General features: G+C 30.6%; 1 protein-coding gene across 1 annotated transcript; it reads right to left on the bottom strand.

The window, feature by feature from the left end:
- Positions 1-1,224: 1,224 nt before the first annotated feature.
- LOTGIDRAFT_126722 (hypothetical protein) lies at positions 1,225-16,451 on the bottom strand (the record flags this gene model as incomplete). The annotated part of the gene is made up of 24 exons (XM_009063056.1): positions 1,225-1,290; positions 1,440-1,516; positions 2,056-2,100; positions 2,217-2,316; positions 2,667-2,803; positions 3,016-3,156; positions 3,443-3,635; positions 3,753-3,803; positions 4,007-4,270; positions 4,443-4,508; positions 5,483-5,575; positions 5,943-6,086; positions 6,338-6,394; positions 6,719-6,834; positions 6,950-7,078; positions 7,353-7,454; positions 13,122-13,188; positions 13,991-14,072; positions 14,369-14,430; positions 14,621-14,740; positions 15,122-15,256; positions 15,442-15,516; positions 16,072-16,155; positions 16,356-16,451. Coding segments are annotated over 24 exons (2,502 nt in total), but the record flags the coding sequence as incomplete, so codon positions are not given.
- Positions 16,452-18,907: the final 2,456 nt, after the last annotated feature.

Raw genomic sequence — 18,907 nt, 5'->3', positions numbered from 1 at the left:
CGAGTTGACCAAATACCTCTGGGACGTCGCGTCCTGTTCAGACTGTAACAGAGTTGAATGCAGCATTGCATCAGGAGTGGCAGCAAATTCCTCAACAGGACATTCAAGGACTGATGAAAAACAGATACTTTGCATTTGGGGCTATAAAGACAATATAATGTACGATCATCCATTTCCTGTTGATTTTTTCACGAATACATATTGTTTTCAACACTAGGTCCCAATATATACATCTCTGTTATCAAGTATGGTTGTGAATTGCATTCATTTGCAAAACAATGGTTCAAAATCTGGTGGCGCTTAACTTTTTGTTCTAGGTATATATATTGCTTGATATTGTGATATCAACATAAACCAGTATCGCCCAGCCCTACTAATATCTAATACGAGCCTAACAACAAATAAACAACTGGACCTGGACAATTTTTGTAGTCAGAAACTATTATTTCCCTTAGTATTTATAATTGTTATATAAATATTTATAATTAAGGTTAATAAATTCAATATTTAAAAAACTTTCTTTGTTTTAATTAAAGAAAATTTTTAGTCATTTTTTATGGCTACTCAAAGGTATTATTTATTGCAAATTTGGTTGCCACAATTTGTTTAAAACATTTCATTCAAAGACAAAACTTTCCAGGCACAAACTCTGGGTTTTACTTTGTTGTAAACATGCAATATGACATCTTGTGATATTCATTCACATACAGATATGATTACAAACATACTCAAAAACAGTCAACCTTACTTACTAGAGCTTATCTCATGCTGATGACACGAGGATTGAGGACTCAGATGCATCACCTCATCAGTACAACTAGGTTTGGAAATTGCAGTTAACTATCCAGATTATCAGAGTGAGAATAATATGTACATTGTAATGTAGGCATAGAGAATAACTGATATAATAAGTAAATTAATTTATTATTAACAAAATATAACAATTATATATATCATATACTTTATGATTTATTGGAATTATGTGCAATAAAACACAATATCTACTTGCTTAATACAACAAAAGCACTTTTCTGACAATTATATATAATTCAAATTCCAATCAACCATCACAGATGTATCATTTGAATCCAACCATTCACAGTAAATGCTTTTAGATGAACCTCAGGTATGTCCTTGACTATAACCAATGTGATCTCACAATCAGTTTCTTCAGTCTTCACATGTTTTGGATATAATTACTATCACCAGGATAAAAGATAGTATTTACTTGATGAAATGTTCTTTTGAACCTGGGCCTCGCTTTTGACTGTGACAAATATTACAGTTAGTCTGAAATAACAATTCAGTCTTCATTTAATAAAATCCTTTCAAATACAGTGTCAAATATGATATTTAACACTATTTCCACAAACCATCAATATTTTTGAGTCAAAATAAATAAAGCAACTACATCATTAATCATCAGAAATGAAACTTACAATATTTGGTGGTAAACAATCTTCATGAAAGGCATGATGACAATAAAACACAGCTAAATTACTGGCATAACGTAGATCTAGAATGAAACAGGATGTTATAATGAATAATAACATACACTATAACTATTGGCCTTTAAAATATGAAGTTATGGACAAAAATCATACATCAATACAATTATAATTGGGTTTTTAATATGTGAACAAAGAATCCATGAAAATTTATGACAGTTAAACAACAACATCCCAACAAGTCCTTGTTCTCAAATTATCTTTCAATTAAAAACTGTCAAGGATAAGAGAAAGGACAGGAAATTACAATATATATCGGGTGTGCCGGTTGCGATTGGTGGTCGACGAAGACAGAGGACACATTGAACACAGGTTGAAATAGGTAAGTTGCCTTAATATTGCATTTTTTGACATGTTTTTTTGTTCAGGGCAGTTCTTGTACAATTTTTATTTGATGACTTTCACATTTTTAGGGTTGGACAACAATATCTTGAAGTATATCTGTGAGAATTTTGTGAGAATTTTAGAGAGATCAGTCTACCAATAGCTGAGATACTGTCAAACTTTGGGATGTTTTTTGGGACCCCCCGATATATACACAACTTACCATTAATAATCAAACTTTGATGACAAATTGGACAAACTGTCGATTCTGTAAAAAAAAAAAGAAGATAAAAACATTAATCAAATACTTTAATCGGAATGATCTACTGATATTTTCTCCTATCTGATGGTATAATAATATCTAGCAAGAAAACTAGTTCTTACCCTCAACAAATACTCCTTTTTTCTGAGTATTGATCAATCTTTCCATTAAATTAAAACTATCAGCTACTAGAATCTTTTTACATCCTTCTCTCAGGGAAATCTGCAATGTATCCATACAAAGACAATTACAATCACAGTAAAATGATGTAAAATCTAATTATTTCAAAAAATATAGAATTGCAAAAAAAAATACAACATTTTGTTACCTGGACCACACAAATATGGTATAAATTGAGTGAGTTATGAATAATAACAAAATGAAGTCCAGTATAGTGATATGAGACATAAACCTAAACCTTTACACAACTATTATGCCTCTTACTGAACCAATGGAAAATTTTGAGCTGTATCTTTGTATCAACTATTCATACTCACTTTTCTCCTGATGATAACAATTTTGGATTGATGTACAGTTTCATTTATTGATTACAGACTGATTCAATTTTTTACCTGTAAATTGTAGTCTTGTAATATCTTGACTAGTGAATCTCGTAATTCTGGAATCTCAATACCTTTTTTGATTCTAGTAATAACTTTTATAGGATCAATGTGAGATCCCACATTCTGTAACAGTGCTGTCATAAAATCTACAAATTAAAGTAGAATGGAATGAATACATATTAATATAGGTCAGAAATAATTTCTAATCTGCTAGAATCTATGTTTATAGAAACTTCAGTAATTAAATAGTACAAATAAATTAGGGCACCTCACCTTCAGGTTCTAATAATAACATTACTGATCTCATTTGTTGATATTGACATGATGCACAACACTTATCCTATAAAGACATACTTACGAGGTTTTGACATGGAATAATCCAATAAATCTTCCCACAATTCTTCATCCATCTGTTCCTTACAGAATTCTATAGCATGATTGACATCTTGTACACGTTCCATTATTAACTGTAATGCTTGTTTTGTATTGCCCATACGACCTGTTATAAATAGAAAATAATATATACTGACAACTGTATAGAATTTTCATTTCAATCTCATCTGATAAACACAGCTAAATATACATCTACATATAAGTAGCCGAGATTTTCTTTTTTGCCATGTTCTTTATATTATGGTAATGAAGAAAAACTTTGTAGTGTGAAATATAAATATTCAGATCCAAACCCAATTTCACAATTTTTTGAAATTACAGGAATATAAAACATATGAAATTGATTGATTGATCAACTTCAGGGTAAGTAACATAATGGGAAATGAATTTACCAAGTAGAAAAACTTGTTCTTTCACAAGATCCCTGGTCTGACATTCATCCATAGCCATCTGTAGTGGGTATGATTGACTCGTTCTTAAAAACGACAATAATTTTGGTTGGTCGAATTCAGCATAAAGTTTGACCATTCTGCCATGATAGGGTTGGGATGCTTGGTTATCTTTCTGTATCAACTGATCTAAATACTGTAAAATACCACAAAGAAAATATTAAAAAGGTGTTTAAATATTTTTTAAGAATTGTACGTTATAACGTATAAGGTATTATGTATTGTAAAAACAAACATAAAGAATAATACTTACAGCATGAAGATGTCTGGGAGTTAAATCTAATTGATGTACAACTTTTTCAACCTATAAAAAAATAACATTACAGTTTATATTATACATTATTTCTGACAGCAATATCTCTGAAGAGGAATACCAGAATGTCTCTTATTATATGTTGCTTTTTAAGAATAAATTCAAAATGACTTACAGCATATTGATGTACGAATGATTTTCAAAATTGCTGAAAGAAAATTAACCAAAGCTAAGATTGTAAAGTTTATACTTACAGGTATTTTATCCATGTTATCCAGTAACATTTTAACAGCCTGATCCTGATCAAAATGCATTAGCTGGACGATCTTGTCATTGATTGAGTCAAATAAATTATGTTTTTTTATCAGCTGGAAAACGTCTTTATGTTGAAGTCTAAAAGAAATCATAGTGAAAGAAGTCTTATGTATCAATGGGTTTAAAGTATTGTTTCTTTTTTTAAATACGATTGATAAAATTCTAAATTTAACAATCAGACACCAATCAGACAGAGTGAAGCTCTAGTACACAAATGATAATAAACAAATTGCCAATATGCTCACTTTATGAATTTGAAACTATCTTGAAACTTTTTATGTGATAAACCCAGGCCATCAACATCCCTGATTGAAATATACAAAAACACTTACTTTAAATAAATTGATAAAGCTTTGTCAAAAGTCTTGTTAAAACAGCATTCTCTATTGTTTCTAGGTTATATAGATCTTGAGGCCATTCCTTTATCAACTTATAAAATACCTGAATAAAATATATAATATATATACTACTACCTACATTTTATACAATATCTACATACAATAACATTACAGTACAATAACAGTTACCAGTATGAAATATTCAACTTTTAGTCAATGACTCGTAAAAACTCTAGAAGGCCCAATTATTGACATATTTTGATGAAACTTGGTAATATTATTCAGTATCGCACCAAAAAGTTCAAAAGAAGAGTATGACTGAAGGTTGCATATTCATCCTTGGGTGATTACAATACTCATACCAAGTTTAGTCAAAATCTGGCATATATTGGGCCTTTTAGAGTGTTTAAGAGCTAAAAATTAAACGTGTTTTCAAGAACAAGGACAATAACTCATACTGCAGTACATATTTTTCGATTTTTCTGACTTTCAGTAAGGTTCATCCTTTGAAACACTTACACCAAGTTTCGTCAAAATCTGTCAATAATTCAACCTTCTAGAGTGTTTACTAGCATTTTCAAGAACAAAGGTAATAACCCATACTTAATATTTTTCAATTCTTCTGATTTTCTAAAGAGTTCATTCTTGGGTGATTACAAACACTCACACTAAGTTTCATCTAAATCTGTCAAGAATTGTGCCTTCTAGAGTGTTTACGTGCAATTGTGGATGCCCGTCAGATGGATGACGCTAATATAAGTCCCCCATTTTATTTATTTAAGCTAAATTGGCAATGTCAAGAATGGAATTATTGTGCTCTTTCCTGCTGTTCAAAACTGCGTACATGTGTATGGTCTATTTCAAGTTGTCAAGATGGCACTAATGTACAAGGTTCATACACATTGAGACATAGTGGAGTAAGAAATTAAATATGTTCATGGGAATTGGGAAGTATATTTGACTATGCTAAGAAAATAAATCAGATACATAAGTCCAAATTCAAGTCTTACTTCACTGACATTATTATAATGGAAAGACAAACATCACATACAGCAGTAGCATACAATTCATACATACCTCATAATCTGTTTGAAGAAATTCATTTAAAACCATTTCATAGATAGCAGGAGATAATTTAGGATCACCTCGTGGTAAATAGGGAGCAATAGCCTGTAATTATACTAACATGTATATAACTTTGCAAATACTCAATCAATATCAATCATAAGCCTGATATTAAGGGAATGGTCATATTTACCAGAACTAATGGAGATATTTACCAATGTAATTTCATATCAAAATAGAATTACAGCAAATCTCGATTCACAATTCAAACATACATAAAAATCTGTCCTTTCACCTCAAAACACTTTACCAATGTCTTTTGTCTTTTTGTAAAAACAATTTTCATAACAGAAATGTGAAGCTCATTAGATATATTGATTTCTGTTTTCAAAAACTGCTTCAAGTGAAAAGTCATAAGATTGAAAGTCACATACAAAGGCTGTAATATATTTGATGATATTATTAAACCTACCTTTAGCTGTTTTATTTTCGCAAATTTATAAACCTGATCTTCCCACAAATCTTTTTTCTTCCCCAATATTTTAATACATAACACACCAGCTTCATCATATTGTTCTTCTTCTAGTAAATAATGAAGATATTCCTGTCCTATACCCTGTAGAGAAAAAACTTTCATATTAACAGATAATTCATTTTTGTTGAATATAAAAAATGCATACATGCATTGTTTATATTAAAGATGACTGGAATTGGTAATTTATTATGATCACTACATTTTGAGTAATTTCTACTGAAATAACTGGCATAGTTCTTTAAAAAAAAAACTTAAAATGATTAGGCAGCCAATATCCCTTAAACTTTGCATGGTATAATTTATATTTTGAAACTAACAGAGTAAGAGAATACCTGATAAGTGTGTTTCTTTAATTCTTTTTCATGTTGGGTTGCTGCTGCCATTGCTTCCTATAAAATCAAAATCAATAATATATTATATATTATATTTACTTATTATAAAACATATTATACATACATCATACAAACACTATAAAAACTCATAACAAAATATTTACACATTCCTACAAAAAAAAAAAAATTAGCAATTCCTCCAGTCTCTAATATAAACAATGTATTCTTAAAATTATGGCAATATATTAAGACTGTGCTAGCCTTGTGACTGAAGTGTCATTTTGTGATACCATTTCTTTAAGTAAAAACTTTTCCTGTAAAATATATATTTTTGATGATTCAGTATAAAAATAACTATGCCCAATAGCACGAAAAACTTACCTCAAACATTTCGTGTTCCAGAAGCCATGTTATATTATCATCTAAATCTCGTAACTTAGCAACAACAATATCTTTAGGACTGAGTATATAAAATAAGTTTTCTTCTGGGATACATTCTACAACAGTTCAAATAAAAATATAATGAGTACAATTTTATCCAGTTGTATAACGTAGAATCATTACAGATTATAACAGAAGACATAAATATGCAAATCGTAAAAAGCTACAAACCTAAATTATAGTCATTACACCGATATTCAGTAAAACCTCGTATTGATAGAGCATCATTAGATATTTCTTCATAATATTCCATATGAGGTTCTAGAATTTGTAGATGAGGACGAGCAGCTACAGCTCTGCCTCCCTATATAATACAACAAACACATCAAATTAGATATCATTTTATGACAAGGCTAATATATTTCCTGTTTTTCAGAAGTAAACAAATTTTATAATACATGTCTTCAGCATTCAAAATTCTTAGTAATATAGTAATAGTATACATGTTCTTTACTCAAGTCAAGCTAGCTGTAACATTATTTACAAGGCCAGTAGTCACAGGATTTAATTCTTTCTTTCACAAATAATCCACAAATATGATAATTGGAACACAGATTCCCTTAAATCAACAAACCTACCTCTTCTTGTTGTGACTCCTTTTCGTATGTTAAAACAACAATATTATCTTCTAGTGGAGCGATACCACAAATATAAAACTCTGTAGTAAACATACACACTGTAAATAAACATGTTATAATAACTATAATATTATCTTCTAGTGGAGCGATACCACAAATATAAAACTCTGTAGTAAACATACACACTGTAAATAAACATGTTATAATAACTATAATATTATCTTCTAGTAGAGCGATACCACAAATATAAAACTCTGTAGTAAACATACACACTGTAAATAAACATGTTATAATAACTATAATATTATCTTCTAGTGGAGCGATACCACAAATATAAAACTCTGTAGTAAACATACACACTGTAAATAAACATGTTATAATAACTATAATATTATCTTCTAGTGGAGCGATACCACAAATATAAAACTCTGTAGTAAACATACACACTGTAAATAAACATGTTATAATAACTATAATATTATCTTCTAGTGGAGCGATACCACAAATATAAAACTCTGTAGTAAACATACACACTGTAAATAAACATGTTATAATAACTATAATATTATCTTCTAGTGGAGCAATACCACAAATATAAAACTCTGTAGTAAACATACACACTGTAAATAAACATGTTATAATAACTATAATATTATCTTCTAGTGGAGCGATACCACAAATATAAAACTCTGTAGTAAACATACACACTGTAAATAAACATGTTATAATAACTATAATATTATCTTCTAGTGGAGCGATACCACAAATATAAAACTCTGTAGTAAACATACACACTGTAAATAAACATGTTATAATAACTATAATACTAGAACCACTCGTGGTACTGAGTGGGACTTTGCTCTTGTGCCAATTTGCTAGAGAATCTGAAAAAATCAACGTTCTTGGCCAATTAGATCACTTGCTAAAGCAGTTAAAAATTTTGAAAATTTCGCTTTTTTGGAAGGTTGTTAAAGCGGAAGTTGAAGCCAGACATAAAATATGAAAGTATGATTAGATTTCCAAGGTCAATGACCTTTGACCATGTTAAGGGGAAGGTCATTTAAGGTCAACGTCACTAGATATGAGTCATCAAACTTTGAAAATACAAACATTATAAAACCGGAAGTTGACGATGAACATCAAATATGAAGGAATAAATCTTTAGCCAAGGTCAATGACCTTCAATCCTACAAAGGTCAAGGTCATCAATAGTAAAGGTCAAAAGTTGAAAACATGCAGAATTTAAACCCTGTTCCTTTTTTTGAACTACGAAGCGGAAACAACTGACCTTTTCACACAAAATGGCCAAAGGGGTGAGGTAATTGTGTGCAAGGTCTTGTTTTGAACAAATGTATGTTATACAAGATATACCCCTGATAAAAATGTAAATAATAAGTAATTTAAGCCTAATGTGCGACGCCCACCTCAACTTTTTTGTCATACATCAATTCATATTTAATATGTCTCGTTGTGTTCCAAATTCCAAGCTTTTACAGCAAATAGGTCATAAGAAATACATAGAACTAGCTTAAAGAAGATAACATATTGTAAAAAAACACCGAAATTTCAAAATTTCATAAATTTCGATTTTGCATTATATATCACTGGAAAGAGCACGATGAGCACATTCAGAATCCACAAAAATTTACCCTCAAAGTTAATTAGGTCACGAGCTAGAGCAGTCCAAATTTGCGAATTTGGATGTTTTTGGACAGCTATAAAAGCGGAAGTAGACATCAGAGGTCAAATATGAAAGCATAAACTAATAAACAAGGTCAATGACCTTTGACCCAATAAAGGTCAAGGTCATCAAAGGTCAAGGTCAAAAATTGAAAATTGTGAATTTCCGAAACATGTTCCTTTTTTTGAAATATGAAGCTGAACTAAATGACCTTCTAAGACAAAGTGGCTCAAAGGATGACGTAATTGTGAGCAAAGTTCCATTTTGAACAAATGTATTCTTTGCCAGTTATCCCTTTGGCCAAAAATGTCAATAATGAATAATTTAACCCGGATGTGCCACGCCCATCTCAATTTTTTTTTGCATAGGTTAATTGATATTCAAATTGTGATGCTATGTTCAAAATGTCAAGCTTCTACATCATGCAGGTCAAAAAATATAGGTCAACAAAAGTCAAAAAAGGTCAAAATCGAAAATTGAAAATATGGAAACTATATGGAACTATAAAGCTGAAATAACTGAGTTGTTAACACAAACTAGCCAAAAGGATGAGGTAATTGTGTACAAAGTCCCTTTTTGAACAAATGTATCCTATGCGAGATATGCCCCTTCCTCTAAATGTAAACAATTAGAAACTCAACCCGGATGTGCCACGCCCACCTCAACTTTTTTATCATAAGTGAATTCATATTCAACATGTCTAGTTGTGTTCCAAATATCAAGGTTCTACATCAAGTAGATCATAAGATATACTTACACCAAGATCAAAGAGACATAAATATGGTAAAAAACCACTCGAATTTGAAAAAATCAAGAATTTCAATTTTTCTTTAAAAGTAATTATATCACTGCAAAAAGCATGGGAAGCACATTAAGAATCCGAAAAAATTGACCCTTTAGGTTATTTAGGTCATATGCTAGAGCAGTCCAAAGTTGCGAATTTGGCTGTTTTCAGAACGCTATAAAACCGGAAGTACAGGTCGGAGGTCAAATGTCAAAGTATCAACTGATCAAAAGTCAAGGTCACGAGATAGAACTTGCAAAAACTTCAACCGGAAGTTGCAAAAAATGAAAAAACGAAATTCAAAAATCGGCTTCCTAGTTTTTGTTGGCAATCGATTGTAGATTACATACACATCAAAATTATACACGCCCATTTCTTCATAGAGGCCCCATTTTTCGATTTACAAAAGTGTGTTTTTTCAATATGGCGACCAAAGTATCACTTCTGGTCTGGATTTTTTTTCCTTCGTTTTTTTGTAATAGCATTTACTTACGAACAGCATAAATTTCGTTGACCTATTTCAATTACACCGGAAGTTATTCGACCGGAAGTGGATTGTACTTTCAATTGATTCCCCGTTTAAAACCGGAAGTAAAGGTAAATATTTCACAACTACATATTATTTACTTTAGTGATACCCCTTTGCATATTAAATTTCAGATCAATCGATACAAAAACAAAAAAGTTGCAAAAAAATTGCAAAATTTGATTGAAAAAAGTCAGCGACAAATTTTCGAATTTCGTAATTCTGCAAGTGCTATCAGATCAGAAATTACAGACACGTTCTAAAAATGAAAGTCCGCAGAAAATCGACGCAAAAATACTCCTTCTAGAGCCGATTTTCGACTTTTTACACATGTTAAACTGTGGCACTTCCGGTTTTGCAAAAATCTTCCAATTTATACTTATGCACATCGTCGCCTATATAGAAGGTCTATGATAGTTGAATGGTTGCTGGAACTACTGTAGTCTTAGCTCAGGAAGGTGTGTAAATTTCGAAAAACTAGAGCCACACGTGGCACAGAGTGGGACTTTGCAAATGTAGCAAATTGCAAAAGACCCTGAAAAAATCAACCTTCCACGATAATTAGATCATGTGCAAGAACAGTCTAAAGTTGAGAAATTTTCATTTTTTAGAAGACTCTAATACCTGAAGTAGACGTCAGACCTCACAAATGAAAGTATCAGCAGATAGCCAAGGTCAATGACCTTTGATCTTGTAAAGGAGAAGGTCTAAAAAGGTCAAGATCAAGAGATATATGTCATCAAAATTTCTAATTGCACACGACTATAAAACCGGAAGCTGACATAGGACAGCAAATATAAAAGTATAAATAGATAGCCAATGCCAATGACGTTTGATCCTACAAAGGTCAAGGTCAACAAAGGTCAAGGTCAAAATTTGAAAATTTTGAATTTCCAAAACCTGTTCCTTTTTTTTAACTATGAAGCGGAAACAACCGAACTTCTAAGACAAAGTGGCTCAAAACATGAGCCACGCCCACCTTTTTTCATAGGGTAATTGATATTTCAAATGTTATGTTGTGTTTTAAATTTCAAGCTTCTACATTATTCAGGTCAAAAGATATAGGTCAACAAATGTCAACAAAGGTCAAAATCGAAAAATGAAAATATCCAAATGTTAAAACCCGTTCCTTTTTTGGAACTATAAAGCTGAAACAACTGAGCTGTTAACACAAACTGGCCAAAAGGATGAGGTAATTTTGTGCAAAGTCCCTTTTTTAACAAACGTATCCTATGCGAGTTATGCCCCTGCCTCTAAATGTAAACAATTAGTAATTCAACCCGGATGTGCCATGCCCACCCCAATTTTTTTGTTATAGGTGAATTCATATTCAAAGTGTCTAGTTATATTCCAAATATCAAGGTTCTACATAAAATAGATCATAAGATATACATACACCAAGATCAAAAAGACACAAATATGGTAAAACAAAACTCAAATTTGAAAAGATCACGAATTTCAATTTTGCTTTAAAAAAGCAATTGTTCTATATCTATGTAAAGTGCATGAGAAGCACATTAGGAAACCGAAAAAATTAACCCTCTAGGTTAATTAGGTCACGTGCTAGAGCAGTCCAAAGTTGCGAATTTGGCTTTTTACGGATAGCTATAAAAAGTATCAAATGATAGCCAAGGTCAATGACCTTTGACCCTATAGATGTCAAGGTTATCAAAGGTCAAGGTCACGAGATAGAACTTGCAAAAACTTCAACCGGAAGTTGCAAAAAAGGAAAAGCGAAATTCAAAAATCGGCTTCCTAGTTTTTGTTGGCAATCGATCGTAGATTACATACACATCAAAATTATACATTAAAAATTAATTTAAAAAAGTGAGCGACGAATTTTCAAATTTCGTAATTTTTCAAGTGCTATCAGGTCAGAAATTACAGGTAGATTGTAAAAATGAAAACCCGAAGAAAATCGATGCAAAAATACGCCTTCTAGAGCCGATTTTCGACTTTTTGAACATGTTGAACTGTGGCACTTCCGGTTTTGCAAAAATGTTCCAATATATATTTAAGGAACACGTTGCCACTACAGAAGGTCTAGAGAAGTTGAATGGTTGCTGCAACTACTGTAATCTAAGCTCAGGAAGGTGTGTAACTTTCGAAAAAAAAAAGAAAAAAGAAAAAAAAAAGAATTGACATTTCGATAACAAACTGGGACTTTGCTGAAAGCGGAGCGATAGTAAACATACACACTGTAAATAAACATGTTATAATAACTATAATATTATCTTCTAGTGGAGCAATACCACAAATATAAAACTCTGTAGTAAACATACACACTGTAAATAAACATGTTATAATAACTATAATATTATCTTCTAGTGGAGCGATACCACAAATATAAAACTCTGTAGTAAACATACACACTGTAAATAAACATGTTATAATAACTATAATATTATCTTCTAGTGGAGCGATACCACAAATATAAAACTCTGTAGTAAACATACACACTGTAAATAAACATGTTATAATAACTATAATATTATCTTCTAGTGGAGCGATACCACAAATATAAAACTCTGTAGTAAACATACACACTGTAAATAAACATGTTATAATAACTATAATATTATCTTCTAGTGGAGCGATACCACAAATATAAAACTCTGTAGTAAACATACACACTGTAAATAAACATGTTATAATAACTATAATATTATCTTCTAGTGGAGCAATACCACAAATATAAAACTCTGTACTAAACATACACACTGTAAATAAAATATGTCTGTCTATATCAAGAAATGAAATATTGGAAAACTTACCAATTTCAACATATCTGGTTGGTAATTCTCTGGCATCTTTCTTAACTTGGTCTCTTACTACACATATCTGTAAAAAATGAAGAAGGGACATTAAATATAGTAAACTAGGGTATGACTTCAAGGCCAGGTCACCATTTCACTACTATTCTATACTTATGCAAAAGGTAATTATTTACTTACGTCTATTTCACTAAAACATGCGTAAGTATTAAGTTAAAAAAATGTAGCGTAAAAATGTGTGAAATAAATTCAATAAATGATGGCGTACATGTCACATATATGTTGTCTTTCACTGTCACTTTTGTCAAAATTGCATTAGTCGAAAGAAAACATCAACTGGTTCAATGATGATATCCTTGAGTGATTAGCGGCAGCAAAACCAAAGAAGAAGCGTGGTCGATGGAAATTGGAAGATAAGTAGGCCAAATAAAATATTTAATTGAAGACTTCTAAAGTCAATCTTGCTTTGTTAAACTTAATCTTTATGATTGTCCATAAAAACAATTTTGAAATTATTTAATAAAAGACACGTGATTTATTATGCGTATCTAAATCAAATTTTCAGCCTTTTTTTAACAGAAGTTCAGACAATAGGTAGCGTAAAAAGGTAATTACACCTGCTTTTAGTTGACGTAGGATTTAGGCCACATATTTATATAAGTTAAAACTTATTTTATTAATGTATTAAGTAAAAACTTACATTTTTCTTGGTGAAATGTAAATTTTATCTACTTATATTATGCTTCACAAATGATACATGGCTCACTTTCTATTATTCCAAACTTTATGACAAAAAGAAACTTAATGTATCAATATTTTGATTGTTGCAAGGCTGATAGTTTTTTAGACATGGTAAACTGTAGATTTACCTTAATCCTATCTCCCCATCCAATAAGAAGAGTTCTATCATCTTTCCAAAATAAATGACAACCAAACATTTCTGGACGATAACTGGAATATAATATTATATAAATATAATTAGTTCTATTATAATACATGTATACTATAAGAGAAAGTCTTGACCTTGGAGTATAGATTAATGACGTCATGCCATCTCCAGTCAATCTATACTCCTAGGTCTTGACCATGTGCAGGTTTTTTGGTGTAAAATAAAAAACTACCAAAGTAACATAATATTAACTCTTTTTGGTATCTGACAAAGGTATGTCAAAGTTACGCACAAGTTTGTAATCAAATGCAAGAGTGTGACTGCATGTAAATTGCAAAACAACTAAAGAAGGACTTACTCATGATCCTTGGTAATGTGTGTTATTCTGGATTTACTACTCATATCATACACTTTTACACCCTATAAATAAAATATGCCATGTGCAACTATCAAGTGAACAAGACAACTTTCAATTTTTAATATGGTACATACTATATAACAGTATTTTTCTCTTGCTTATATTGTGATTCTGATAGGTTAACATGAATCATGTATTTAAAACAACAGAGATAATCTGACTCTTAGGTAATCCACATTATAATTCTAATACCTGTTCATTAGACCAAGCTATAAAATCTGACTTCCATTTAATATTTCTAATAGGTCCTTCTCCTTGATGCAATATATAGGTTTTATGTCGATTCAAAAACCCCTTCTCATTCATAATCAGCTGAAATAATATAAAATGATTTTACCCTTCTAATAGACTCGTAGAAAATGACTAACCATAGAGTAATTAGAGATATCAATTGTTAATGTTATATTCGAGCTCATCTCATGCTACTAGAATTAAGATTAACTATCTGTGTAGAACTATGGGCATATGAGCATAATAGCTCATTATAGATTAACAAAAATATTTATAAAAAATCATTATAAAGACTCTTCTCTAATTGACTTAAAATTATCTCATGGTACCACGAAAGCCAGGGTTCGATGTTTATTTCATATTTCATTAACTTGGGACATTTGTAATGATGAATTACTGGACTAAGAGTTTATTATTTCAATGAATTCAAATATTTTAATAGAAGTTCTAAAAATAACTTACCTTTTCATCTCCTGTGACAAAATGTCTCCCACGACCTGATTTAAAAAAGAAAGGATCTAATGCCACAGCCTTTACAGGACGATCTAAAGCCAATGATTGGTTGTTATCTGCTGTATATAAGCCTGTAATTGTCACCTGTAAGATCAAATATTTTGATACAAAATGTTGAAGTGCAATTCATAGTGTATATCGATTGATAGAAACAATATAATACATATTATAATAATTATAATGTTATCATGGTTACAATTTTCCTTTTTGATGATGTAAATAGTTGTTTGCCATTATTTTAGAAATAATATGAGAAAGTGTAAACCTACCCTGCCATCATCAGAACAACTAGCTATATAATCACCACGATCATCTATACTTATCTGGTTCACTGTAGTTGTATGCTGTAAAAACATAATATAATAATAGACCTTATGTCAAATAATTTCATTTATTCTACCTTTGAAATTTTTATTTGATTATTGCATGCTGTCAAAACACACAAGATTTTTTATTATATTGTATGAAAAAGGTTTTAATCTTCCCTTGCTCACCAAACAATTGCATATCATTAACAAAAAGAAAGGCCAGGTTGGTAAAACTACAAGAAAATGTCAAAAATAACAGGAATAAATCAGTGGTCTTTTGATTGATGCCAAAATACAATGAAGATAGCCTTGCGAAGCAAGGTGACATATGCCCACCAGTATCTTTGATTGCAAGTACAAATAAAAATTAAAAGAATCCATAAAGAATTGTAGCCTGTAGAGTGAGCACAAGCTAATAGAATGAAACCGTAAGTCTGATACGATATTTTAGTAAAAAATTATCAGATCATGACGAAAATCGATAGGAATCATCTTCATAATGACATTGAACCACAAAATAAATATCAAGAAATCTGTAAAGAATTGTAGCTCGCAGAGTGAGCATTTGGGCGTATAAAAATGTGTACTTACTGCTTGAACTTCTTTTCCTTTTACATTATTACCAATATGATCTAATATATGTATCATACCCCAGTGAGTACCCAGAGCTAGAAACTTTAATGTAAAACAAAGTTTATACTGGCCATACTTGAGATACCAATTTGCAGTCAGATTAGTAAACTTTAGGTCATAAGTTAAACAAATTATCATTGAAATTAAAAAACCTCAAAACAAAGAATAACTAAGAATAATTCAAAATATACTGAAATAATTATGACTTTTTAGATAACTTTCAGATGATATAAAATACATACTTTGGGGTGGACAGAGAGACAACTGGCAGCATCTTTGCTGAGTATATTGTTGACATCATTGGATATTCTTTCATATTTTAATTTGGGTTCCACCTCCTACAATGATATCCATAACAATATTTGGCTTGACTATTTGTTTTCTATGTAGATAGGATTTGGGGTTTCTATGGATGTGGATAAAAGCCACAAAGTTAAATTTTTCAATTAATTTTCAGGACTTTTAAATATTTTAAATTTTTTAGAAACGATCACCTATTTCGAAAGTTTTTTTTTTAACAAACTAAATTTGACCTATCTATACTTTCACCCTTGCTCTTTATTAAGTGTATATTAAGCAGACATCATCATTTAAACTTAGAATCTTTATAGAATGTTTTTGCTAATAAGAATGTTTTTATCATCTCTTATATATTTAGCCTTGTCTTCCAAAAGAAGTAGGCTACTAACGTGTGATTCATCTGAACTTGCATCATCATCATCATCACCATCATCATCATCATCTTCTTTTTCATCCTCACCATCTTCTTTTTCTCCATCTGAAGTATCATCATCTTCCACTTCCTTCTTCTTTGTCTGAAGGTTATTCAAATTGATTTAGGCAAGGGTTTGTCTCAGACATTAGTCATAACTTAAAACACTGCTAGCATTAGTAGCATCGATAGGCCCACAATATGAATTTTTTCTACCTGAACAATTCTTATTCAATTTGCTAAGCAATTTTGGTCTAAATTCCGATGACAATGGCACTCAATTCATCAGAAATGTCACCACTCTGGTCGTAGACTGAATAATCTTATTAGAAAGACACAGTCACAGTGACAACAGGCTATTTTATTTTCAAAGTAAATTTACAAGCATACTCCAAATAGAAATTTTCTGGAGATATCAGTTAAAGTGACAAGTCAAATAATACTTCGATAATAAAATTTTATGCAGGTAAATTACAGCCTGCAAATGAAACAAATTCATTTCAAGATTTTTTAATGTGAATTTCCTGGAACAAGCAAAGTGTTTACCAATTCATCATTATTGGAAGCCATTTTGTCTAATGATGTCACATGACATATAGTTCTGTTGCCAGATTATAATGTTGAAAAAGCTGTACTGCCAGAACTCAACGTATTTACCTTACCTTTTTAGGAAAATAATGATCCATTTGTGCAAAATAATCTTGTTCGTTTTGAGGTTCTGAATTTCTCCTACTTATAGGTCTACTCTTGGGCGTGTATTCAAAATTCTAAAATAAATGAAAATCCTAAAAATCAGAAGGAATATCACATTATATTGTTTGATTCATTCCAATGTTTTTTTTTAATTCAATGACGTCAAAACTTGATTGTATACATTGTGCAACATTGTCATAACTTAAAAAAAAAAAGATAAACAAATAAAATAAATTATTTTTGCACCGGGGAATTCCTACCATTATTCATGACCTGGAAAAAACTGGGGAATACCTTCTGTTACTAAATATAACATTTATTCTGCGTGGTGGCCATTGAATTCTTTTGTTTGGTTGAATGTCGCCAGGTTTAGAGAGAAGAGAGGAGGGACCCTGTTAATATTTATTATATGACGCTCTCATCATTAACATAATTTATTACAAATATACTCCGGCTTGAATGGAATCGGAAAATCAGGCACTCTGACAATCGAAGACTCATCGAACATCATCTAACATTAGTTATTTCTTCTGTAAATTTTGTATCAAGTTTTGGAGGTCGTTTTTACGAATTTTCTGTCATTTGTAGGTGAGTGTTATTTTTATTTTTATTTTTATTGTGTAAAAATAGAATCGAGGTGTTTAACATAATTTATCTATCAAATGTCAAACGTTGGATTTTATAATCTTAAGACTTCTGCCTGACCTAAATTATGGAATTTGCTTCCATGTTGGAAAAATACGTCAATATTTTGTAGTCCGAACTTGAGCAATGCATATAAACAATGGCTTTCTGTGCTATGTTTGAATATTTTCATTTGAAATATTGGGAATTGCCTCCGTTATAATTTTGACATAATTATGAAATTAGCCATGTGCTTTTGAAAATTTGACAGCTGGGCCATTAACATAATAAATATTTCATTAGAATTATAATTTAAGGTATAGAGGAATAAAGAATGAATGAAATGCTCTGAAATGGGCAGGACAAAGAATGAATTAATTTATTATGTTGAATATTTTCCCAGTTTTTGATTGTGATGAAACTAAATCACTAATTGTTTAGCTCTGAGCTGAAATTTAAAATACTTCAAAATGTATTTTTATAGAAAAAAAGTCTTTCTCTATTTAGGCTGATCTTCACTTTCAATGAGATATAATAAATTTATGATACTCACTAAATCCATGATATTGAAATGAAAACAATAAATGACTATTTTGTGAGAAAGCCAGTTTGTGAATCCATACCTTTGCACTGACATTTTGTAAGTTTGGAGAAGCCATACCTTTAAAATGCATTTGATACAATGTGTAAACATTATTTCATATGAACAATATTGAAGAAGGGTATTTTAAAAACAGTTATTGCATAATATATATTGAAAAATTA

The sequence above is a fragment of the Lottia gigantea genome, assembly GCF_000327385.1.
Source record: "Lottia gigantea unplaced genomic scaffold LOTGIsca_55, whole genome shotgun sequence".
Lineage (NCBI taxonomy): Eukaryota > Metazoa > Mollusca > Gastropoda > Lottiidae > Lottia > Lottia gigantea.
The sequence above is the reverse complement of the archived record's forward strand: the minus strand, read 5'-3'. Positions and strand labels throughout refer to the sequence as shown.